The sequence below is a fragment of the Mobula hypostoma genome, chromosome 16, assembly GCF_963921235.1.
Source record: "Mobula hypostoma chromosome 16, sMobHyp1.1, whole genome shotgun sequence".
Lineage (NCBI taxonomy): Eukaryota > Metazoa > Chordata > Chondrichthyes > Myliobatiformes > Myliobatidae > Mobula > Mobula hypostoma.
Window position 1 is genome coordinate 26,720,845 of NC_086112.1, and position 26,365 is coordinate 26,747,209.

At 40.9% G+C, this 26,365-nt stretch overlaps 1 protein-coding gene across 11 annotated transcripts in view; it reads right to left on the reverse strand.

Moving 5' to 3' along the window:
* Positions 1-26,365, reverse strand: part of sema6a (sema domain, transmembrane domain (TM), and cytoplasmic domain, (semaphorin) 6A) — a 166,713-nt gene that overhangs the window by 21,951 nt on the left and 118,397 nt on the right. For all 11 annotated transcript variants that reach the window (XM_063068684.1, XM_063068687.1, XM_063068690.1 and 8 more), the window contains exons 7-17: positions 22,426-22,519; positions 20,270-20,389; positions 18,874-18,962; positions 13,681-13,898; positions 12,812-12,943; positions 10,449-10,604; positions 8,621-8,794; positions 6,882-7,022; positions 6,652-6,729; positions 4,149-4,207; positions 41-61 (exon numbers count right to left, since the gene is read on the reverse strand). In XM_063068684.1, coding sequence (XP_062924754.1) covers positions 41-61; positions 4,149-4,207; positions 6,652-6,729; positions 6,882-7,022; positions 8,621-8,794; positions 10,449-10,604; positions 12,812-12,943; positions 13,681-13,898; positions 18,874-18,962; positions 20,270-20,389; positions 22,426-22,519 — 1,282 coding nt within the window. The remainder of the gene's footprint in view (positions 1-40; positions 62-4,148; positions 4,208-6,651; positions 6,730-6,881; positions 7,023-8,620; positions 8,795-10,448; positions 10,605-12,811; positions 12,944-13,680; positions 13,899-18,873; positions 18,963-20,269; positions 20,390-22,425; positions 22,520-26,365) is intronic.

The window sequence follows — 26,365 nt, forward strand, 5'->3', positions numbered from 1 at the left end:
ACATAATCAATGTTGAAGCAACAGTATCATCTAGGCTTACCATTCAATGCCACAAAGGAATCTGCAAAAAAAGGAAAGGGTGTTAAAATATTAATGTCCGCACAATAGATTAATTCACGTTATATAATAGTTGCCGAGAATTCTTAAGGATTTATTTACAAAGCTATGAACTAATCTGAAAGAATTTTCATAGTCATTTATAAATAGTATTGTGTTACGAGAGGTTTTACAAAAGCAACAGGAAGTGATAACAGTTCTGAAACGGTGAAGGGAACATAATGCATTATCATGATTGCATTGCCTGTGCAGTTTTCCTCACCCATAACATGTTTTTTTTAATAATCACACCAACTTATTCATTTCAATTCAGGAAAGCAGATTTCTTTTGAAATCTAAGGTTTTGTTAGCTATTTCTCTCCTATTATTGAGATACTTCTTTGTTTATCCAAATAACCAGAAACTGTTAGATAAATCAAAACCCCAAGGGTTAAAGAAGGAATCTTCTTTGCGCCAAGTGTTTGCTTGTATCTAGTAACTATAATAAAAGGTGCTAATTAATTTTCCCATTTGATATAAGGTTTTTAATCACTTTTTCTGAACATGTAGTCTGGGAAAGGAAAAATATTTTATTGAAGATATTTTTCCTTAAACAAGTCGAATATTTACAATAATAGGAAGGATTATCACCCGCTCTGCATTTTTTCTTACACCGTGTAAAATTCATTTCTGGTATCTGGACATTGTTGGCACTACCATTACTTATTCCCTATCTCTTAATGCCACTGAGAAGATGTAGAGAGCTGGCCTCACGAAACACTGCAGCTCTGGTGAAGGGAGTTGTAATGTGGTTACATAGAGAAATCTAAATTTTTCATCTAGTGATGAAGAAAGATTAATGATACATTTCCAGAGTCAGGATGGCTGGCAGCTTCGGAGAGAAACCTGCAGTTAGTGGTGTGCTCAGATGTCTTTGCCTTTGTCAAGAATGCATGCTTAACCCACTGCTTTACTCTCTCTACACCCATGAGTTTGTGGCTAGGTACAGCTCAAATGCCATCTGCAAGTTTGCTGACGAGACAACTATTATTGGCAGTATTTCAGATGGTGACAAGGTGGTATACAGAAGTGAGATAGAGCTGGTTGTGGATTTGCTTGTGGACTTCAGGAAGGGTAAGTCGATGGAACACACACCAGTCCTCATCAAGGGATCAGAAGTGGAAAGGGTGATCAGTTGTAAGTTCCTAGGTGTCACCTAGGAGGAACTCAACAAGCCAGGCAGCATCTATAGAAGAGAGTACATTCGACGCTTCTGGCTGAGACCCTTCGGCAGGACTGGAGAAGAAAAGCGATTGGGTCTTGCTGCATGCAAGCATGGTCTCCTCCGTTTGCTGAGTAGTTGTAAATACAATTGAACATTGTACAATCAACTTCCCCACATCTGAGCTTATGACAGAAGGTCATTGATGAAGCAGATGAGAATAGTTGGGTCTGAGACACCTTCCTAAGGAACTTCAGCTATAATGTCCTGGAGCTGATGTTATTGAACTCAACCATTTTCCTTTGTGCAAGCTAGAACTCCAGTCATTGGAGTGTCTTTCCTTTGATGCCCATTGACTTCATCACCTTGTTGGCATATTCAGTCAAAGGTTGCCTTGCTATCAAGGACAGTTACTTTCACCTCACCACTGGAATTCAGTTCCTTTGTCCATATTGCTGATGAAATCCGGAGCAGTGAGATCCTGACAAAACCCATACTGGATGCGGGAGAGTCGGTAATTGGTACGAAGGTTCTGGTGAGTAACACTTTAGTGATAGGTTCCATCATTTTGTTGATGATTAAGAGTAGACTAGTTAATTAGCTGGGTTGGATTACCTCTTTTTTTCATGAACAGGACACTGTTTGGTAGACAGTTATATAGCTGTGCTGGAACAGCTAGACTAGAGGAGCAGCTATTTGTGGAGTACAGGTCTTCTTTACTATGCTGGGATGCTAGATGCTATCTGGTCCTCTTGCCTCTGCAGTAGCCATTTCCTGACATCACAGTGGAGCTGGCTGATGACTGGCCTCTGGAGGATGTCAGAAGGAAGCTGAGGCAGATCATCCATTTGGCACATCTAACTGAACGTGGCTTCAAATTTTAGCCTTTGATTTAACTGTTATGCACTGTTCTCTACTATCACTGTTGGGGATAGAGATGTTTTCGAAGCTTCCTCCGCCCATTAGCTGTTTACTTGCCCACCACCATCCATGGCTAGATGTGGCAGGACTGCCTAGCCTCAGTCTGATTTGCTGATTGAGACATTACTTGTCAATTACAGGATGCTTTTGCAATGTAGCATAGCAGTTTCACTAGGCTGGCATTTTATCAATTTTAGTATGCCTGGTGCTGTTCTCAACATGCCTTCCTAGACTCTTCAATGAACCGTGTTTGATAAACTGCAGAGAATGGGGAGAAAAAAACAGTTTAATGATTGCCTGATGCTCTATAATAGTACAAGTTTTTCTCTGTGTGAGATTTGCAAAGATTGTAGCTGAGGAATAGGGTTTCACAACTGAGCTCTGCATTCCCAGATGACAGCTGTCATCTCATTTGCATGCTGCCTGATGGGAAGTGGGCCGGTTGGCATGGAGATAAGAGAAGGGCGAAGAGGGTGATGAGAAATCAAGGGACAGGGGTAAGGAGAAAACAGGCAGGAGAGAGAGAATTGGCTGAGGGAAGAATCAATCTGTGTCATGTTGGGTAACAGTACCCTCCATGCTAAGGAGTGCGCTGATCATACAGCTCCTTAGCAATCGCTGGAGGCACAATGCCGCACCAGAACATATCCAAGGATGATGGGCTGCCAATCTGGCGAAACAGCAATACCAGTTGACTTGTGTGTTAATAGCAGAAACAATGGAGTAGATTCAAATGCTGGCATCTCCATCAGAGCTTCCTATGTGACGAAAGAGGGCTACAAAGAGTACACATAGATTAAGATGTTAACTGTCCTGTGCTGGCACCAGTGGGATCAACAGTTGATCTGCCACCTGTCCTCAGGAGAAAGAGAGATAAGGAAGACAATGGAGCAGCATTTGGAAATGCTAATGAAGAGACGGGAGAGTTTAACGGAAGGAGACACGGTCTGAGAGCTGTCAAGATCGGCTCCTTTTTGAACCCTGAACTGTTTGAAGTGTGATGGACAGGCGATACCCCAGCAGGGGGATAAAAAGGGACAGGTTCGCTAAGGCAGGACACACATGACACCACGAGGTAACGAGACCCTGGAAGCGGTGCGCCTCCCACAAGTCGGTGGGAGTTTTTTGGAGGGCTGGTCGTGGGACCAAGCCAGAGACGCACAGGGTGGAAAGGTACGATCGGTGGGAACTGGTGTGTGTCCGCCCTTGCCTGGGTGCCGGGTTCACCGCTGAGGAACGATCATATCTGAAACGGAGGGGTCACAGTCGGTGACCTCAGAAGACATTACAAAGGGCTCGCCCGAAGGCTGACTGCGAAGAATATCGAAGGTCTGTGTGGAAGCCGTTTTGAATATTCATTCGCTTTCGCTCTCTCTCTCCTTCCCCCCCGCTGCCCACCGCCACGGCAGTGATTACTGTGAACTGAACTGAACTCAATTGAACTGAACTTTGCGTCACTTTGAAACTGGTCATTTACCCCTAGACGACGATAGAGCTTGATTGATCCTGTTATCCTAATTCTGTGTACATGTGTGTTTATCATTGCTGAACTGTTGCATTTATTATCCTTTTGATTAGAGTACAGTGTTGCTTATTTCTTTAATAAAATTTTCTTAGTTCCAGTAATCCAAACTCCAACTGAGTGATCCATTTCTGCTGGTTTGGCAACCCAGTTACGGGGTACATAACACCTACAACTCAGAAGTGTGTGTTATGCCCAGTGATGATGTCATACCACACATGCAAAATACACCAAGGAACCATCGCAGAGGAGTATCATAACAGGAAATGCCCGGTCTAATTTCCTGATGGGGACAAACAATTCAAATAATATGTAAAATATGTTTGTATATATGACTAAAGCACAAAAATAGACACTATTTTTCTTTCTTATCCACCTATTAAGCTTCAATATTATTTCACATTAATAATAATGCACAAAATGTATGAATTAAACAGGTTTGATTACTTTGGCAGTCACCCAGGCCATCTGTGTTCCCATGCTCGATATCTTGTTCAAATGATGATCTACAGGACAGAAAGAGAGAAAACATCCATTGGTTATGAAGAATAAAATGATAACCAAAGCTCTGAAATGTCACCTTCAACTGATAGTTCAGACAGGATTTACAACATTCACTGTAAGTGAACCACAGACCAAAACTCATAGAATGGCCCTGTTCTATGTTTGTTATTTCATCCCAGCTGAGTAAGAGGTCAAAGCACAATTCTCCTTGTTTCCTGGTTGGGGAATTGGGGGAGGCGGGTGTGTTGGAGTTATAATCATGATAGGGAGAGAACAGTAGGGAGCAAAAGTATTGATCCTTGCTGAACCTTAATTGCTTTCTACTTCCCATTCTCAATTCTAAAGGCAATGAAAAATGTTACATTATAGAGTTATACAACAATTCAGAGACACAGTCCCTGAGTTAAGCATGCGACTTCATTAATTGGCATCATGTGAATTTGTCAATGACTTGCAACCAGCATAGAATATGGTCAACAACTTCTATACCCAAAACATTAAAACCAGCTATAATGGTAAACTATAAATTGAGTTGTTTACTATTGCCTTACACACTCAAGAGAGGAATCTTAAAGGTTGTGATGGTGTTTGAATGCACCTGTTGCTCTTGTTCTTCTTAGTAGTAGAAGTCATGAGTTTGGCCAGTGATTGATGTCAGAGTAGCCTGGATGAGTAACTGCACTGCTGCCATGTTACCCCCTGTGATGGAGAAAGAGAATGTGGAGAGCCAGCCAAGCAGCTACGTTTGCATTCATGGTGTGAAGCTTGTTGAGCATTGCTGGCACCCTACTCACCTAGGCAACTGGAGAATGTTATAATCACATTACTGATTTTGTACCATGGAGATACTGAGGGGGCTTTGAGAAGGAAGTCACTTACAGTACGATAACCACCATTTGTTCCATTCTTTAGGTCCACTATTTATATGACTAGCCTGGCCAAAATTATAATCAGTATTGACTGCTGTTCCACCTTCCTTCTCTCCAAGGTATTGAACATGTCATATCAGTGGTACTACAGTTACTGCACGTCAAGGGGACACAATTGGGCTGTTGTTGAAAACAGTCATTGCCTACCACTAGGGTGGAGCCACTGTTGTTTTTGCTGCTTATAGATGGCTTTTGAGGGTTTTGTAAGAAGATAAACAGAATAAGTTAACTTCACAAAAAGAGCAAAAATTAAAATTGGCATATCTTACATAAGTTCTTGGTTGATTTTTGCCTGCTATTAGGATGCTAAATAGTAGATAACACGGTGGGAATTGTGTGATATGCTCTTGTGCAGATATTAGGGTGTTTATCAATGATCGTTTCGCCTCACCAATTGATGCATATAAATCACAAAGCTCAATATTCCAAAGTTCAGGGTAATTTTAGTATCAAAGTATGCATATGTTACCATACATTACCCCTGAGATTCATTTTCTTGTGGGCATTCACAGTAGAACATAGAAATACAACAGAATCAATCAAACACTCCAAAGAAAGACTGACAAACAACCAATGTGCAAAAGAAGGCAAACTATGCAAAGACAAAAAAAAAACTAATCATAATAATATACCTGTTTCGTAGTATAGCGTTTACTATATTGTGACATTTTAGTACATGGAGCTGTCTCTTATTTCAGAGTGTACAGTTGGGATGCTCAGTTGAGAATCTGTGGTTGTGTATTACCATTCTCCTAAGTTCCTTATTTCAGCTATGACTTTCAAAGGACCAGTCTGCTTTAGTAATGATACATATAAACCTCATGAGGGAAATTGCCATCACACTATCTTGGAAGACAGCAGTGTGCAATGAGTTGGCAGTATTTATCTCATCTACCCTGCAGCTGGTAGAGTAGAGTGTGAAGAAACAGGTGGAAAAAATACTAAGGATTCGGATATGGCAAGGAGAAGAGTAAGGCTTTATTTTCCATGCTATGCCAAACAAACTTATACCCTCCCATAAGCAAACTCATCAATTTTTCAATTAGAGTTCTAACCCCAAGACCACCAAAAAGTGACTGTTCATTTAAAATAAAAGAAGGCAAGCAGCCAATTTGTCTGTGATTATCAGATGATACAGAATTCAGTCCTCCAACAGGACCCTGGGGTAACTTACACTATTGACTTCAATAGAAAATAGTTTCCAATGGGGCTGAGCCTTGTACAGGTCCTCCACAGCCTATGAACATATGTACGGCCAGTAAGTACGAATGAGGGTTTGGGAGACCGGTGGTGTGGATATGATGGCTGCCACGTGGCAACAGGGCACCTTCTGCTGTGTGGCAACTCAGTTCACAGTGGTGTTTCTGACTTGTGAACTATTTGTGTTATGAAGAGTTCACTGGAACAGAGCCCTGCTTTAATCTGGGGAGGACCTGTGCTATCAGTGCTGCTTGCTTGACTTCTCCAGTCGCAGGCCGTACTTGCTCACTTCTCCTTCAATAAAAAGGATCACTTACTTCGTTCCTGGTGACAACTGCACACAGGATCCCTCCTTCAGCCAACCACAGTAGGGGTCCCGAGAGGCAACACAAGCCCTGGAGAAATGGCAAAAAGAAATTTGTGAATGCACATCTGAGGCATCATCCATGTAAACCCCTCCCAAATAAATGCGTGCACACACACACACACACACACACACACACACACACACACACACACACGTGTCGCTGGCAAACCCCATACTCACTTTTTGCACTTGCTGTGTCGTTCACATCGAGCGAGAGGCACCCTCACGACACAAGTGGAAAATGCCACGTAGAGAGCACTACTGGGTTTATCAAGCTGCATACCCACAATTCTTCGGTCTTCCACTCCATCAACACTACACCTAACACCGAATGGGAAAATTTACCTCGTGAGAATTAGACTCAATGCACAGAGACCGTTGAATTTCTATGGGAATGAGCAGCTCTCCCTACCCCGGGGAACTATTCATTCACACGCAGCATTTGTCCCTGCAAGTGTGACAGTGCTACGCCTCCTCCCTGACCACCATTCAGGACTCCCAATAGTCCTCCCAGGTGAGGCACCACTTCACGTGCGAATCTGTTAGGGTCGTTTATTGTATCTGGTGCTCCTAGTGTGGTCTCCTCTACATCGGTGAGACCCGACGTAGACGGGGGTTCCACTTTGTCCAGCACTTTTGCACTGTCCACTGCAAAAGGCAGGATCTCCCGGTGTCTACCCATTTCAACTCAACTTCCCATTTCCATTCTGACATGTTGGTCCATGGCCTCCTCTAATTTTCGTTAACAGATATAGAGTGAAACAGGCCCTCCTCTTCCAACAAATGGCACCACACAGCAACCCGCCTATTTAACTCACGCCTAATCGCAGGACAATTTACAATCACCAATTAGCCTACTAACTGGTACATCTTTGGACTGTGGGAGGAAACCTGAGCACCCGGAGGAAGCTCGCACGTTCACGGGGAGGACGTACGTACTCCTTACAAACCACATCAGAATTGAACTCCGAACTGCAACACCCCCAGCTGTAATAGTGTCACACTAACTGCTACACCAACATGGCTCACTATGGCTCTATTGCCATGATGAGGCCACATTCAAGATGGAGAACCAAAACCTCATATTCTCTCAGAGTATCATCCATCCTGATGGCATGAAAATCAATCTCTCCAACTTCCGGTAATCTCTTTCCCCCTGCTCCATTTCTCTTTTCCCATTGGACATTCTGGTTCCCCTCTTACCACATCTCTTCCCTTCAACCTGTCCATCATCTCCCTCTGATGCCCCTCCTCCTTCCCTTTCTCCCATGGTCCACAGCCCTCTTCTATCAGATTCTTTCTTCTTCAGACCTTTACCTCTTCCACCTATCACCTCACAGCTTCTCCTACCTTTATCCTACCTCCCCCTCACCCAGTCTCACCTCTCACCTGCCTGCTTGTAATCCTTCCCCTCCCTTCCCCAACCATCTTATTCCGGCTTCTGCCCCCTTCATTTCCTGTCCCGATGAAGTGGCTCGGCCCAAAACATAAGCTGTTTATTTCCCTCCACTGATGCTGCCTGACCCGCTGAGTTGCTCCAGTATTTTCTGTGCATTGCTATTTATTCATGCTTTCTAGTCTGTGTAAAATGGGGATCATTGGGAATTACAGCAAAAGCAGAAGAACCCAGGTTTGGAGCCTGTCCGGCCATCTATGTGTTTTTGGATGATCTGTGCTTTACTTTTGTCAGTTCACCGCAATGCTCAATTCTTTGACCTTTCAAACATGTATCTATCTCTGTCCATCTCCAGACATTATGCAAAAATTCACCCTTTCCAGTTGTGCAGAGCATGAGTGTAGCATGACTGATGTGCTGGCTTTGTTTTAATGCACTGCTTTTTGATCTGTGAGGGTTATTGAAATGAAATAATGAGTTTCTTCTGGCTTAACCCACAAATATGAACAGATAGTGTACCTACTTTTCGGCATTGTAGATATTAATTTCCTCCAGGAAGATGCTGTCATTGATGGAGCCCGTGTTTGCTTTGGCCAGAAACTTTAAGATGATTCCTTTCTCTGACCCTAAAAACACCACAGTGTAATTTTGGTATGGACCAGCAGCAATGTCCACTGCAATTTTAGTCAAACGATACCTATTCAAAAAAAATCAACAGGCTTCATAAACACAAGAGATTCTGCAGATGCTGTAAATCCAAAGCAACACACACAAAATGCTGGAGGAAATCAACAGGTCAGGTAGCATCTATGGAAAGGAAGAGAGTCAGCTTCTTTGTGTCAGTCCTGATGAAGGGTCTCAGCCTAAAATGTCAACTATTTATCCCATCTCCATAGATGCTGACTGACCTGCTGAGTTTCTCCAGCATCTTGTGTGTGCTAAACAGGTTACATGTAATTTGTATTAAAATTCAGTCATACAGCAAAACCATGCTGAATTCTAAAACATTAACAGGAATATATTTTAAAGTGTATTTCAGTATCATCTCAAACAAAATAATCAGTCTTTTATTTTAACAAAATAGATGATGCCTGACCCAGAATACGCTGAAAGAAGGGCAACAATCTCTAAGTGTGGTGAAATCAAAATGCAACAAGTTCCTTCACAATATAACAGAGAGCTTTGGCTTGTGTGGGTTCTTTAACCAGAGTTGGTTCCCATTTAACAGTAATATGCTGACTGCTTCAAGAAATAGACAAGCTCCCTTTTGTTCACCTACACTGGCAGATCAACTGGACTGAAATTCTAAATATATCTGTACCAAGGGCTGCATTGTTCAGCTCATGAAATATGATTTTTAAAGAACTGATCTTTCACTATATATGGACATAACAGTGCAGTCACTGTTTAAACTCTTACCAGCTGTGCTGCCTTCAACCAGACGCTAGAGAAAGTCACGCACTAAATAAATATTTCCCCAGCAACTACACTGCTACAATGAACAGGAGCTCATACAAGCCAACTAAAACTAATATAAAAGCCAGAGCAGCAAAAATCTTTTCTTAAAAGAAATTGCGTGAAAATGTCAAAAGTGTACAGAATATCAATTAGAATGCAAAAAGAGATAGAAAAGTTAAACGTCGCCAATGGGCTCATTCACAGTACTGTCTTTTTTCTCACAGAAACCGCTTCAGCATTTAGTATCCTTGATTGTCAGTCAGGCAACATCTGTTGTTATACCATCTTTGAAGATGTTCCTTCTTTTCAATTGCATGGCATCACCATAATCCTCAACAAATCTGTTTACTTAACACGCTGCAAACCATTTAGAAAATATCTTTGCTAACTGCCATTGAATTTAACTAATGGAAATCCCTGTAGGGAACAATTCTATTTCATATAACCAGGTTTTTGATCCTGGCCTATATTGAGCATTAGGTTAAATAATATTGGGAAAACTCGCTCAGTGTAGGCCCAGGCAGCCTAGATGGCAGCCCTGACAGGGCTGTTTAGCCATTCACTGAGATCATATCTGATGGTCCTTTTCACCATATTCCTGAATGCCTTTGGTTAATAAAAATATATCAAGTTCAGATTTGTTAATAACAATGCAAAGCATCAATTCTGCATTTCTGCTACCTTTTACAATCACAACTACAAACGTTTGCAGTTTGTCCTCCGGCAAACCCTGCATGCTCTATAGTCTTAATTTCTTTTACCAATAGGATGAATTTCTTTTTATGCAGTCTGTCAGCAATAAAGCCTGTTTCTCTTTTCATTGGAAACATTGCCAGCACGGACAGTGAGAAAGGATTAGCATTGGTTAAATTAAGACCAAATAGAATACGAACCTGACCATTGTCCTCAAAAACCACGGCCTATTGTAAATCGAGGGTACAGCTTCGTCCAGGAGAGGGTGTGTTTTAATGAAGTTGAGGGTGTCATCTGGAAATCCATTGGAGGTGCCATATTTTTCCAGTGATAGAGAACCTGCACAACTACCTGGCCTGTGTACGAGAACAAAGATGGGATTGTCAAAGAAGAAAGCAGCCAGTAAAGGTTACAGTGGCATTCAAGGATGAGACGAAGAAAATAGTGTATTTTGTCAGTAAAACTATGGCTGTATTTCTGCTGGACAATGTAATTTTCAGTGGTATTTGAAGATTATTCTACAATAATTGGATTCCAATGAAATGCTCACTGAATTCATTCTTGGTGACTGTACAATTGAAAGCATCTCTAGGCAACAATTACCTCATGAGTGATCATAAGACTTCCAAACTCCATGTCATCTATGCATAATATGTTTCACAGGGCACTTGCCAGCCTACCTCAGAACCCTCAGCAAAGTGCACGTTTTGTAGACTGGAGATCAGCCTAGCTTACTCCTATGTGAATGAGGATCTCAATAATCCAAGCCAGCTACCTAAAATGCAAATAGCCTTTTATGAAATTTGAGCTATATACATCGCACATCCTGTAGTTAAACTGACCAACGGCCAGTTTGCAATTGCTGCACAAGGCCAGACTGAAGCCACTTTTGAATCTTTGAAGCTTTCTAGATTTATAGGTGTTTAGATCCTGTAACTATGTGATGTTTGCAGTTAACTCCTCATTCCCAAATAATTACCCAAAATGAAGAGTAATAGATTATTAGTAATATCACTGCATTTAGTGTCAAGAGAAAGTACAAAGTTTTGGTCGCAACAAAGAACAAAGCATGGCGTATGAATTGGCAGCTCACTTGCCAGACTATTTTTAGAATGACCTGGGTGGGAGTTAGGTTTTCTCTAGCCATTCATGGTAGCAAGGGTTTTACAGTATCAGGGGGCAGGAGTCTTTGTTAGAGAGGTAACAGAAAATGCACAGTAAATCATTGAAACATAAATCCTGAAAGTTCAGAAATTACTGTCGCTTGATTAGGTTTTCTGGTTAGAACTGAATGATTAGTGAAACAAAATAGCTATTGAATCAGTTTGTGGGATGTGAGAGGGGAGAAAAGGTGGCTAAAATTCATATTGTTTTAAAGTTAAATTTGACTTACAAAGCAGCACATCACAGAATGTTGTCCTGATATTAACTCAAGCTGCCACAGGACTAACAAAGACTAAAAATTCAATGAAGCAGTTTACCCCATCAAATAAAACCTCATCATAATTCTGTGCACTTTCTGGCACCAACACAGCATGCCCACACTGCTTTCAATAAATAAGTCTCCAAAAGCGTGCCTAAATAAGTACTATTTTTCCCCTTCTTTAATATCTCTTTTGCCACTATTAATTGGTAAATCAACTGGACTATTCTAAATATGAATCAAAGAAAATTATTGCTTGCCAGATGCAATGGGAGAAGTGCCCAGTTACTGCAATTGTTTCAGTCCTTTTCTTTGCTATTCACCAGAAAGCTCCAACCTGTTTTAAATTAAATAGCTCAACACCTCTGCTAAAACAGCAGGGAAAAGAATCTCAAACAAGTACATTGAGCATTGGCATATATATCACTCACAGTTTATTTTTACAACCTAATTACCATGTGAATGCACTTATGTATTGCAATATTTCTGATATATTGGTTATGGCATTTTGTACAGCAAAATTCTAATAAAACTTTCAAAATATTGGTTAGGGATGCTTAAAGATTACTTTTCTCCCCTCAGATTAATTCAGAGGTGCCTCAGCTAATACTTATCCCCAGCCAATATCACTAAAACATAGCTTATCTCGATAGTACACCACAGCCAGGAGTCACATTTCAAGCAAGAATACAAATAGGACGAGGCAGTTTCTGGCCCAGAGCAACACTAACAATGTATGAAGCAGTATCATCAATAGACACTGATCCTGCATTTTGGCTTATCTTATATAATACAAAGTCAGAAGAGCTAAATAGAAGTAACAACATTTTTTATATTGATTTTAAATTACTATTGCTTCAAGAGTCAGTGAAATGTTACCTCTTTGAAAACTCATTTTTTCTTGTGTGTGGATAAAATAAAGGAAGAAAAGACATGGTTATGCACTTACAGCAATCTAATAGGATGTAAATGGAATCAGTGCTCTGTGTAATGCTGGAAAGCCCTTAAAAATTACTTTGAAGAACAATCTTGCCACAGTGAGCCAAACTTCAACAAAATGAAAGGATTTTGTACTGTTTGAACATTTGGATGTTTTAAAGGTTTTTCTTATTAAATACATCTTAGAGAGAGCTGGCATACCTTGGCTTAGGAACTCGTTCTTCAGGGACAGGCGTCCAGGTGGAATCAGAGTTCTTCTGTTCTTTGAACCGACCAGTAAAAACAGTGGCAACATCCTCCATATCATATGCACAGACGGCTGAGCCTGGGATGCTGCATTGTGACATTTAGCAGAAAGGCAGAGTTCATTTTAAACCCATGTAGCAAATTAATCCTTTTACACATTCTTCAAAATTCGCTTCCCAGTCTCCTACTAACAACCTAGTAGGAGTTTTCACAGAGTTTCAGGGTGTTTTTTCCCACCACCCTAACTAAGCTCAATGCCTATACACCTGACTCCCTTCCCTAACTTCTTCACGGACACAGCCACTTGCAGATGACACTGGAGAATTGTGCTATTACACACAATATTTTAGGCTTTACTTGTCCTGAGCACTTAATTCATTTTTGCTCTAGGTAGCAAATGATGATAATTAAGGTAACAGGAAGCACGAACTACTGCCAGTTCTATGAGCAAAAACAACAACCAAATATTACATTTCTAGACTTGCTCAAATTGAGATTCTGTCCTTGTCATTGCAGAAGCTAGATCAAGCAACAAAACAACCTCAGAGATGCAATGACATTAGCAGGTTCAGAAACATCAGTCATTTTCAGAGTGAATATGCAAGTGCACCCAATTTAAAATAACAGCTTCTTAAAAGGGGAAAAAAAAAGCAAATAATCATGTTCATTCTGGAAATATAATTAAGGAACCTTGGGAAAATTACATTTGACCTCCAGTTAATTTAAACATCTTTCTGCATTGGTAGTTTGAACAAACTGTGTGCCTTAGACATTTCATTTTAAAGTTTTAGTTCTGCATCTCAAGTGCTGCCTAATACGTTTACCTGTTGTAAGGTGTAGAAAATGTTGCTAGAATGACATCACGGCCATTAATACGTACGACATCTGTCACTGACTGTAGGATATTGAAGTAAAAATGTGAATCCCCAGGTACAGAACAATTGAGTCGAGCCTTCACAAAGGATGTCCATTGCTTCTCCAATACTCGTTGAGAACCTCCCATATCATTTTTACAGACTCGTGCAACTCGTGGGAAAAGAACCTGAAAATATCAAAGTAAGCCTTTTGATATTCCCTTCAGCTCTCAAGCAATCACTTTATAATTTCGCTACATAGACCTCTAATCTTAAGCTAAAGGCCATACTGAAATAAAGTTATCCAAATGGAATGAAGTCTCCAGTGGTGCGGCAAGTAAGTACTTGGATATGCCTAGTTAAAGATTACATTGTGCAAGATCAGTCTCTGAGGAGCTTTGCAAATTGAATTAACAACTTCTGTTAATATCATCTAAAGGACACGTAGACAAGAAGTATGGGCGTTTTGTCTGTGTTTTTAAGCTAATACACTTATTTGTGTGAGGTCCCTTCTCCTACTTTGATTCTTCTGACATGGACGACGGAATAAGTTGATTGTTCCTTCACATTTCAGAAACTTGATTAGTTAACCTACACTCAGTGGCTACTTTATCATTTACATCTGTAGACCTGCTCATTAATGCAAATACCTAATCAGCTAATCATGTGCCAGCAATTCAGTGCATAAAAAGCATGCCGACATGGTGAAGAGTTTCAGTTGTTGTTCAGACCAATTAGCAGAATGGGGCGGGGGACAGGGAGGGAATATGATCTAAGTGACTAACCATGGAATGATTGTTGGTACCAGATGGGGTGGTTTGAGTATCTGAGAAACTGCTGATTGCCTGAGATTTTCTCACACAGCAGTCTCTAGAGTTTACAAACAATGGTGCGAGAAACAAAAAAAATCTAGTAGTGAGCTGGTGCTTTGAAGAGATACAAGGGGAATGTCAGAGGTAAGCTTTTCCCACACAGAGTGGTGGGTGTGTGGAATGCACTGCCAGCAAAGGTGGGTAGAGGCAGATACAATAGGGACTTTTCGGAGACTCTTAGATAGGTACATGGAGCTCAGAAAAATAGAGGGCTATGCAGTAGGGAAATTCTAGGCAGTTTCTAGAGTCGGGTACAGGGTCGGCACAACGTTGTGGGCCAAAGGACCTGTAATGTGCTGTCGATTTCTATGTTTCTATGAACAGCAGTTCTGTGGGTGCAAACTCCTTGCTAATGAGAGAGGTCAGAAAAGAATGGTTCAATCTGACAGGAAGGTGACAGTATCTCAAATAACCACATGTGCAACAGTGGTGTGCAGAAGAGCATCTCACAAACCACAACACGTCAAACTACAGCAGCAGAAGATGTCGAAGATACACTCAGTGGCCACTCTATTAGGTCGAGAAAGTACCTAATAAAGTGGCTACTGAGTGCATGTTACAAAGAGAAATAAATTATTCGGAATCTGTTGAACCTGGCAGGAGATTGAAATCAAGATTAATGCCATTCATAGTGAAAGGCAACAGTTAATGTAAAGTGGTATTGTGATTCATCAGAAACTGGGAATTTTAAATCCATTCCCCCAGGAATGATATCGTAGCACAGTGTACTAGAGTAGATTTAGCTGGAGATCAACATTTTCCCTCCCTCATTCAGTTTGTGTTGAGCTGTTGGAAAGCTCACAGGATCAGTGCTGTTGACCATTTATTATCAGAGATGGTGGAGACAATCCAATATTTCAAAAGAAAATTAGGGGAAGAGGTCATGGGAAGTCTGTACTACATGCACACCTGGCTTTTGTAAATGAAAATGACGTTCTGAAAATGCCCATTTTTAAAATGAAAACCAGATTCCAAAGGGTATGAATTATGAGTCTCAGTATGGATTTCACAACTTGAAAGTTGCATTCCCTGCTGTTTAGAAGGTCCTGAGGTGGTTTGCTCAATGTTTGAAGGATAATTAAGGGTAATTGATAGGGTTGCTTAAAATGCTCTGTGCTCAAAGGCCTGCGATGTGATTGTGCAGCATCTACGCGCGTCTGAAGGCCTGTCACAGGTCCCCAGGGTCGGATGTCTGTGTGAGCAGGAGGCACAAGGGCCAGTGAGTCGTGCGCCTAGAATTCAGGATCCTGCCATTGGATAGTCTGGGATATACCAAAGGACAGAGCTCCAAGGTCGATGGGAAATCAGGAAGTCGGCATCCAAGGCCTGGAGATTGGAAGCCTGCACTGGAGTTGGAGGACAATCCATGTGTGTGGCTGGGTGGGTGGGAAGGAGGAAACAGGTTTGTTCGTTACTGTTTTGCGGCTTGTAGCATTCCGTTTTGTTGCTTTCTAAGCATTGTGGGTACACAGTCAAGGCACTGGAAGGAGTGGCTACATTTGCAGGCTGCTCCCAGCACATCCCGAGGTGTATTGGTTGTTAATGCAAACGATGAATGTGTGTTTCAATGTACATGTGATAAGTAAATCTGAATCTGAATGTAGATTCTTGGGCTAGGTTCTAAAAATTAGAGCCTGGGCTTTTAGGAATGACATTAACAAGGGCTGATAGACATTTGGAACTTGTTTCTGCAAACGGCAAATGATGCTCCATCAATTGTTGAATTTAATGCCATGATTAATCGACTTGTGTTAAGCAAAGCTATTAAGCGATAATGGGATGAAAGTGGATGTATGGAAGTAGGTCACAGATTAGGCTTGAATTAACTGAACGACAGAACAGCTTCAAGGGAATAAATGATTCACTCCTTTACATCACATCCTTCTTTTCAGATCCGAAGGTTTGTTGGAAGGTAAAGAGAAATTCTCTGAGCATCAGAATTAAATTCAGAATTAGTTGATGACTAAATGCACATTGATCTTGACAGCTCAGTCTTCAGCAAAGCACAGATACAACAATAAATCTTGTGTCATATCCAAATTGTCCCATACAAGTGATATAGCATATACATCACAATTTGTATACACTCTATCCCATCGAGGTCACGTGGTTGCCTGACAATAGCCGTTAAAAAAAAAGAACTGAATACTCCAGGCTAAATTGCCTGTGAAGTTCTTCTCTAACCCCAAAAGTTGATCATGACCAAACTGGGACATAACGCAGGATCTCCTGAGGGCGGAAACACACTTGGATTCCTCAGCTTCTATAAATTTACTAAAGTGGTGAAGATAGAGATATCCTGACCGATGGGTCTGGGTACTTTCTGGTGTGGTAACATTCAAAGTTTAAAGTATATTTATTGTCGAAGCATGTATACTATATACAACCTTGAGATTTGCCTCCTTACAAGCAGCCACAAATTGGAAAAACCCAGTCAAACCCATTAAACAAAAGAAGACTGTCAAACACCCAATGTGTGTGTGTGGAGGGGGAGGAAAACAAACTGTGTGAACAACAAAAATAAGCAATAGAAGGGGCAATGAAACGACAAGGATAAGGTTAAATCTCTAGCGTTATATTAGGCTGCCAGCTGCCAATCCCTCCAATTTAAGGGTTTGTTTCCTGTTCTCCATAAGCTGCTTTTTTTCTTATTGCTAATATCTATAGAATCTTGCTCTGGAATCCTGACCTTCAGGGAAAGTGACAGAAGACGGTCAGGGGAATTGGATTGGGAGGTTGCTGGCAGCCTTTATCATTTTGGGATTATACTCACTACAGAATCAAAGCAGTATAGAAAATATAAAATAGTGCATCAGAGTACAGGCCCATCAACATTGTGCCTGCAAGATCAATCTAACCCAGGGGTTCCCAACCATTTTTATACCATGGACCAATACCATTAAGCGAGATGTCTGTGGACCCCAGGTTGGGAACCCCTGATCTAACCATCACTCCTTCCCCCAGATACCCTCCATTTTTCTTTCTCCACATGCCTATGTAAGAGCCTCTTAAATGTCCCTAAAGTATCTGCCTCTACCACCACCCTAGTCAGTGGGTTCTTCACATCTACCGCTCTCTCTGTAATAAACCTACCTCTGTCATTTCCCTGTGTACTTTCCTCCCCACACCTTAAGGCTATTAGCCCCTTCTATTAGCCATTTCTGCCCTGGGAAAATAGTACACCTGTAGTCTGTTAATTTTGATTGGGAATTTAATGATATTTTCATACTTGGTGTAGATTAGGATATTAGTACAACAGTAAAGTAAGTATGATATCATCTCAATGTGTTCCTTATGCATTAGAAATGCTTAGTACCATTTCTCAGGACAAAATTAATGAGTGTAGAAGTTGCATTTTACCATCTGTTCATTTACTGGATAATCATGTTACAGAAGTGTTTCTTTGAGTTTCATGTTTATATACAAGGGAAGCACATCCTCGAGCTAAATCAATCAACCTTTGCTTTCTATGAGAACCAACAGGAAAACGATTCACTCTAGTCAGGAACCTTTTGTAAACATTTTACAAAACTCCCCTTTCTTGGGCCTGCGGGGTTGATGTTTTAGGACAAATGTTTAAATCCCTTTGGAGTTCCATAAACAGTAATTTTTCTGTTTTAAATGTTGGAAACTCATTTGATATGGACTGTTTAGCTTTCAGTTTGTGTTCATGCCACCTCAAGCCTTGCCAGGCGCGTAGGATTGACTTGGACAAACAAATACACCAAAACACAAAAATCATTATCACATAATCTCAGTGACCTTCTTAGCCTAATTCTGAATTTTAGCTGGTGGAATCACTTTGCAAACACACACACACACACAAACTCTCCAATCATTTAACTATTGCGTTTAGTCCTGTGCAGCCCATCGGTATCCTTCCTTCTTCACAAACTTTGCATATATCGAAGTCTAAACACAAGAGATTCTGCAGATGCTGGTAATCCAGAACCACACACACAAAATGATGGAGGAACTCAGCAGGCCAGGCAGCATCTATGGAAATGAATAAAGGGTTGATGTTTATTCATTTCCATGGATGCTGCTTCCTCTACTATTTTGTGTGTGTTGCTTTATGTATCTGTCCTTTCATTGCAGAATATATTTGCTCCTATTATTCTTAGATTCTGCCCTGGCAATTATTTATTCACTTGATATTGGATATGTTAGTTAAAAAGAAAGAAACAGCAAACAACATATCATGACTATTTTACTCCTGATTAGAGCAGTAACGATCCATAACTTCTACTGGTGATAGCCCCATAATATTCAGGAAAATTCTGATCACTACCTTTCCCATGGTGTTGTACTCTACAGCTATTTCTCGAAAGAAGAAATAGATATAATCTTTGTAATCCACAGCCTGGACAAAGTAAGGCTCTGTAACAAAATGAGGAAGCACATGTTTACAAATAGTTCAAACACTGAGTTTGAGCATACATAGATTGTAGAATATTACAACACATTGCAAGTGGAAAGAAAATTAAACATCCCCATTTAATACTTGTGCCCTGTATCAGGTGTCCAACTTAAGATAATGGCTAGAGTTAGATTTCAGTGGTACGATGCAGCTTTCTCAGTAAGATAGTTAGCATCAGATGAAGCAAAATGAATAATTGCAACATCACTATCTGCATGTAATCTCATATAGGAGAAGGGATTTTAAATACACTGGGCAACAATTTTTTTTTTGAAACTTGCTTCCTCAGAAACTTTTTTTTGTTTATGATAGACTGCTTGAAGCTGAGCACAAATATAATTTCAGATTACTTGTATCATGTAGGAATTTGGAGAAACAAGAAATATTTTATTGAATATAATGTGTTTAATTGCATTACAGTGCTGACACTTTGCAATAGTTCAACTAAACTAAAATGTTTTGATGATAATTTTTGTTTGTACTCAGTGTCTGAGGCTTCTCTCTTAAGTGTCCAGCATTGATGGATTCTAGTTGCCCTGATACCGTTTCTCCATGACTTCTATGTCCTGGTGAAACCTTTCATCCTGCTTGCCACTGACAGCACCAAGATTTACAGGGATGAAGTCTAGATGGGAATGCAGAAAATGAATCTTTAGTGACATGTTGCACTCCATAGTTTTGTATGCTTGAAGCATGTTGTCAACCAGGTGCATGTAGTTTGGTGCTGTGTAGTTGCCAAGAAAATTTTCAGCAACATCCTTGAGTGCCTTCCATGTGATTTTCTCCGGTCCCACTAGAAGTTCTTCAAATTGCCTGTCATTGATGGCTTGTTTGATTTGTGGACCAACAAAAATATCTTCCTTAATCTTGGCATCAGTTATTCTGACTTGAATTATGAATTGAAATAACAAATATTGGTGATTTTTTAAAAAAGTGCATTATAAGGAAATTTCATGGTGATCTTCATGATCAGCAGCCCAAATTCCATATGAAACATCCAAAAGTATTCAGGAAACAAAATCTTTGTTGTCCAGTGATATCAAAGCTGCGAGACAATGATATGAAGAACATTCCACAAGGTGTCTGTGGAATGTTTCTGAGATGCCCTGACGTATGCTTTATGAGTAATGTGTATCACCACTTGGACTTCACTCAAATTAAATATCTCCTTTCTTCAAGGAAAATAAAATTCACAACATCTTTGATAATTAGAGATAGTGATTGGTTGGCTGCCTGACAAAGTATTCAAACGTTTCTGTTTCCTCACCTTTCAACCATTTTGAGTCGTGTTTTACCGTCCGCAGAGTTGGACTCTCCCCAAGGCTCCGATATATAACTGCATCAATGGCAAGGAAGTCAGTTACAGTTGCTGAATAAAGTTTACCTTCTGGAAGAAACAGAACAAAAAAAAAACACACACTATCAGACAATGTAGCTTTGATGGGAAATATGCTGTAAGAAGTTTGAAATTTCCTACAGATAATTGCAATATTACAATTTTAATTCAGTTTTGGATATTTTCTTCAGTTTTGCTTTAATCTTAGAAGCAGCCTGATTTTTTTTATATATTTGGGTGTGCACTAGTTTGTCAACAAATCCTTTCCTGCCCTAAACTAAATACTTTATTAGTAGACCTGATCAAATTTCACTGTGATTCATTTAACTTCAGAACCATTTCCAAGAGCAAGAGAAATAATTTTAAAAAAACCTACATTTATCATTGTCAGCAAATCTGCTTAAAATTTCATAGTGGAAGTTTGGATTCTGGCCAGGTCTGGACAAGCAAAGTATTGCTGTAAGATTTCCTACCCAGACCCATATGTCTGCCTGAATGCCCTGTCCCTTTCATCTGTACCCTTGATTACACACAGTGTTGGTGCATACAGCTTTCCCAGCAGATATTGCAACCAAATCAAATCTTCATTCTTCCAACAAAATATTGGTCTGAAATTAACATCCCTGTCCCTGTCCCACTCTTCTCCCTCCCTATAAGTGAGAGTACTTTACATTGTTTATAACTTCCATTCTTCAAAACCTTCTGGATTAAAAAGCTTGCTTGAATCATGGTCTAGATTTTTCAATGTTGCTGTGGGGTATTATTTTTGAGCAAATAGCTTACTTAGTAGTTGCATTTTTAACATAAATTACAGCAAGCCCCCACTGTGATAGAAAAGTCAGTAAACAACTTGCCTTTATATAGCACTGTGAATATAAATAATTTGTAAAGGCGCTTCACAGATGGGCAAATGGAAAATGGGCTTTGGGCCAGGAGAGATTCATTAGGAAGGGTCGGCACATGTTCTGCTGGAGAGACAGGATTTGGGAAGGATTTAAAGGGTAGGGGATGAAGAGCTGATGGAATTTAGGGAAGTAATTTTTGAGAACTCAAAGTCAGAGCACTTAAAGTTCTGTCGATTAATGAAATGAGGAAAACAGGAGGCCACTGTTTCAGAGACAGAATGTTGGGGCAGGTCAATGAATGTCTCTGATAAGCACATTCAAAAGTTTCAGTGACCACTACAGGTTTAACATATTATTAAATACATTTAAAATGTTCCTTAAAATTAAAATACTTCGAAGTGCTAGAAACACTAAGTTATATGAGGTTGAATAAAAATATAATTTTTCTGAAGCTTTTACACTCATTTCTCTACAGCAAAGTTGGTGCAGATTCACTGAGCAAATGTCTGAGTGTATCTGCTTGACACTTATAAGAAGTTTGGACTTACTTACTGGATTCCATGAGAACACCAACATGCAACGGGAATTCGAATGACAGTAATCAATGAACAGACTTGATGGACCAAATGGCCTAAATCAGCTCACAAATCTTATGGTCTAATGATTAGCTATTAGTGAATTCAGGATCTTTACTCACAATCGCCAGCCATCATGTGTAAAGTTTTTTTGCCTATTACTGACAGACATAATGGAGCCCTTGCCAGCTGCCACAGATCTGATTGATGCGCAGTGCCCTTAGAGTAAACTGGACATAGTTCAAGAGAATGAGAAAGGAAATCACTCTAGGTCCACAACAGTAAATGAAACTTAGTTGGGAACAGGATATAAACAGTAAAACATTGGATAATCTAAACTTTGATGGGGTGGTAAGGGAAGAGGAGGAAAGATCATTGGATTGAGAAAGTTTACTGGCAATGAAATGACTGTTGTATTGCTCAAAGTATTCTGCATTCCAACTTAAACCTCTCAGCAATTGATAGGTTAGCCATCATTTGCCACTCCCCTTATATATCCTCTAGTCAGGCACTGATTTGCTTACAACATGATGGTATGGCAAACCACATAGGCAAACCACATAGCTTCACAGAGTGTTGTTTGTGTGAGATTGTATTTGATGAGAGGGTAAGTTAAATGAGTACCTTTTTACTGAGTGTTCATAACAGAGTCTAGAAAGTTTCTTACCAGCAAAAAGTGCAACGTTGGCATGTTTTGGATCATATGGGCACCTTGCCATTCCACTGATGTTATCATCTCCAAGGACTTCCATGGTGTCTGACTGAAACAGGCAAGAAGAATTCAAGTGCAAATTATTGAGCAAAAGGCCACTAATATTGTTCAAAGCTGTTGTTAGCTTTGCATAATGCATTTTACTCATCAGGGTGATCATCTACGACCATCTCAGCTTCAAAATGTGTGAAGTAATAACTCTTGCGCAAACACGAGGAAATCTGCAGATGCTGGAATTTCAAGCAACACACACAAAAAATGCTGGTGAACGCAGCAGGCCAGGCAGCATCTATAGGAAGAGGTACAATCGACGCTTTGGGCCGAGACCCTTCATCAGGACTCTGCTCCGTCTAGCGGAATTAGTCCTTACTCTTAATAATTTCTCCTTTGGCTCCTCCCACTTCCTCCAAACTAAAGGTGTAGCCATGGGCACCTGTATGGGTCCCAGCTATACCTGCCTTTTTGTTGGCTTTGTGGAACAATCCATGCTCCAAGCCTATACTGGTCTCTGTCCCCCACTTTTCCTCATCGACGACTGCATTGGCGCTGCTTCCTGCACGCATGCTGAGCTCTAACTTTGCCTCCAACTTTCACCCTGCCCTCAAGTTTACCTGGTCCATTTCTGACACCTTCCTCCCCTTTCTTGATCTTTCTGTCTCTATCTCTGGAGACAGCTTATCTACTGATGTATCCTACAAGCCTACAGAGTCTCACAGTTACCTGGACTATTCCTCTTCCCACCCGGTCTCTTGCAAAAATGCCATCCCCTTCTCGCAATTCCTCCGTCTCCGCCGCATCTGCTCTCAGGATGAGGCTTTTCATTCCAGGACGAGGGAGATGTCCTCCTTTTTTAAAGAAAGGGACTTCCCTTCCTTCACCATCAACTCTGCTCTCAAACGCATCTCCCCCATTTCACGCACGTCTGCTCTCACCCCATCCTCCCGCCACCCCACTAGGAATAGGGTTCCCCTTGTCCTCACCTACCACCCCACCAGCCTCCGGGTCCAACATATAATTCTCCGTAACTTCCGCCACCTCCAACAGGATCCCACCACTAAGCACATCTTTCCCTCCCCCCCCTCTGCTTTCCACAGGGATCGCTCCCTACGTGACTCCCTTGTCCATTCGTTCCCCCCCATCCCTTCCCACCGATCTCCCTCCTGGCACTTATCCTTGTAAGTGGAACAAGTGCTACACATGCCCTTACACTTCCTCCCTCACCACCATTCAGGGCCCCAGACAGTCCTTCCAGGTGAGGTGACACTTCACCTGTGAGTCGGCTGGGGTGATATACTGCGTCCGGTGCTGCCAATGCGGCCTTCTATATATTGGCGAGACCCAACGCAGGCTGGGAGACCGTTTCACTGAACACCTCTGCTCTGTCCGCCAGAGAAAGCAGGATCTCCTAGTGGCCACACATTTTAATTCCCCGTCCCATTCCCATTCTGGTATGTCTATCCACAGCCTCCTCTACTGTCAAGATGAAGCCACACTCAGGTTGGTGGAATAACATCTTATATTCTGTCTGGGTAGCCTCCAACCTGATGGCATGAACATTGACTTCTCTAACTTCCGTTAATGCCCCACCTCCCCTTTGTACCCCATCCCTTATTTATTTATTAATTTATTAATTATTTCTTTCTTTCTCTCTCCCCTTTTTCTCCCTCTGTCCCTCTCACTATACTCCTTGCCCATCCTCTGGGCTTCCCCCCTCCCCCTTTTCTTTCTCTCTAGTCCTCCCGTCCCATAATCCTCTCATATCCCTTTTGCCAATCAACTGTCCAGCTCTTGGCTCCATCCCTCCCCTTCCTGTCTTCTCCTATCTTCTCCTATCATTTCGGATCTCCCCCTCCCCTCCCACTTTCAAATCTCTTACTAGCTCTTCTTTCAGTTAGTCCTGATGAAGGGTCTTGGCCCGAAACGTCGACAGTACCTCTTCCTAGAGATGCTGCCTGGCCTGCTGTGTTCACCAGCATTTTTTATGTGTGCTGCTTAATAACTCTTGCGAAGAGTTATTCTTGCAGCTGAAATGCAATAAATCTTTAATGTGTGTTAAACCTTCCTCAGTAGCAGGGCTCATAATACTACTATAGATGTTTGCTGAAAATATAAAGAGAAAATGCTGGAGGTACTGAGCAGGTCAGTTAGCATCCTTCAACCTGAAAATTCAATCCTGTTTCCTTATCCACAGATGCTGCTTGCCCGGCTGAGAATTTCTCGCAGGTTCTTTGATTTGAGTTCAAATTTCCAAAATTAGTATTTGTATGATTTTATATAATAGAGGCTGATATTTTAGTTCAGTATTGATGGAGATTGTTCATCATCAGAGCCAGCTTTTAGATAAGGTACTAAGCAAGAGACTTATCTGACTCAAAATCAATGCCAATATTCTCAGCAGACTAGTAACATTTTTCCCCCATGTTCTGAGCAACCTTCTAAAAGACCAGTCGTTTCTCTGATTGTTTGTAGGCTTCACCTCGCTTACATTGTTTGCTAAATTCAAGGTCAGAATTACTTCAACAACTACGTAACGATTTGAAGATTTCATGAAGTGCTGCATAAAATCCAAATTCATCATTCTTTTATTTGGAGATATTTAAATATGAAAGCAGTTAACTCAAGATTAACTTAAAAGAACATCAAGGTGTTCCAACAGTTCTGTAGTTTAAATTATGTAAAAGGCATTTTTCTCCTTGAGGCTGCCCTCTAGGATTGGATATATACCTTGCTGCACTTAAATGAGAAGACAGACACATCACAAAGGACCAGAAAGATCCAATTTCAGACTGCTGGCCAGTCTGAGACATTTCTAAGGTATTAGTAATGGTAAAGAATAGAAATAAGCGTAATAGTATTTAGTAAATGTTCGTTATTGGCCAATGAGCTATTGCCAGAGTCTGGACTATTTCTATCAGTGGAATGGCAAATCAACAGGTGTGGTAATCAGTATCCCTTATTCCGATGAGCAGATGGGCAAAGCATTAAATATTTGTATTACTCCCAGTGGCAAATCTCTACGAAAAATTTTTGACACTAAAGATTTGCACTCTTCTAGAGTGCAACAAATTTCCAGACTTTGATCTGCATCATTGAATGTACAGCAAAGATTGAATTGTAAAAGCTGGGATGAAACAAGATAGGTGTCACCAGAAGCAGGTTAGTTACTGTAGAAGATTCATCTGAGGAGCTGTTGTACTGACTTTCCTTTCACCAGATCAGGTAACTCCGATTAATGTGAAACCAATCCCACTGTGAAACAAGAAACCTGTTCGAGTATAATGCGCAAAAGTGGGAAAACAAATTTCAAGCCAAGCTGGAGAGACCACTTGTTTGAGCTGCTTCCAGGTATTAAAATTCAACAGCTGCCAAAGCAATGAGCTTAAAAAGACTGTCTGCAGCTCTCTCGATATGGGGATGACATTGACTGCAGATGTCTGTTTTCCTGATGTAATCAGCAATGGTAATTGAATTACCAGGGCTTCTCTCCAGAAAATTCTGCTATGTATCTCTATAGTTAAATGTACTGTTTGAGCTCCACAGAACGTAGCAATGTCAAGTCTGCATGTTGTTATGTTCTGTTGCCAGGAGATAAGTGTTGCAGATCATAGGTATGACTAAACTTCGACTGGGCAGTCACACACTTGCAAAGTTCTAAGCCTCCTGTTCATCCCCTTATTTACCATCCATCTCAACCCTGACATCCCAGGTAATTTCCCAGAATCATCACAAAAGACAGTTGCTTCACCAGATCTCTTGTGAATGAATGTGAAAAGAAGGAATACATTGGATAGATGACTTTGTCTCCACCTAACTTTCCAAATCTCTATGGAAAATATGGGTAAGTTACTATTTGAAACTGGGGCTTCATTTCCAGGTTTAATATCACTGGAGATAT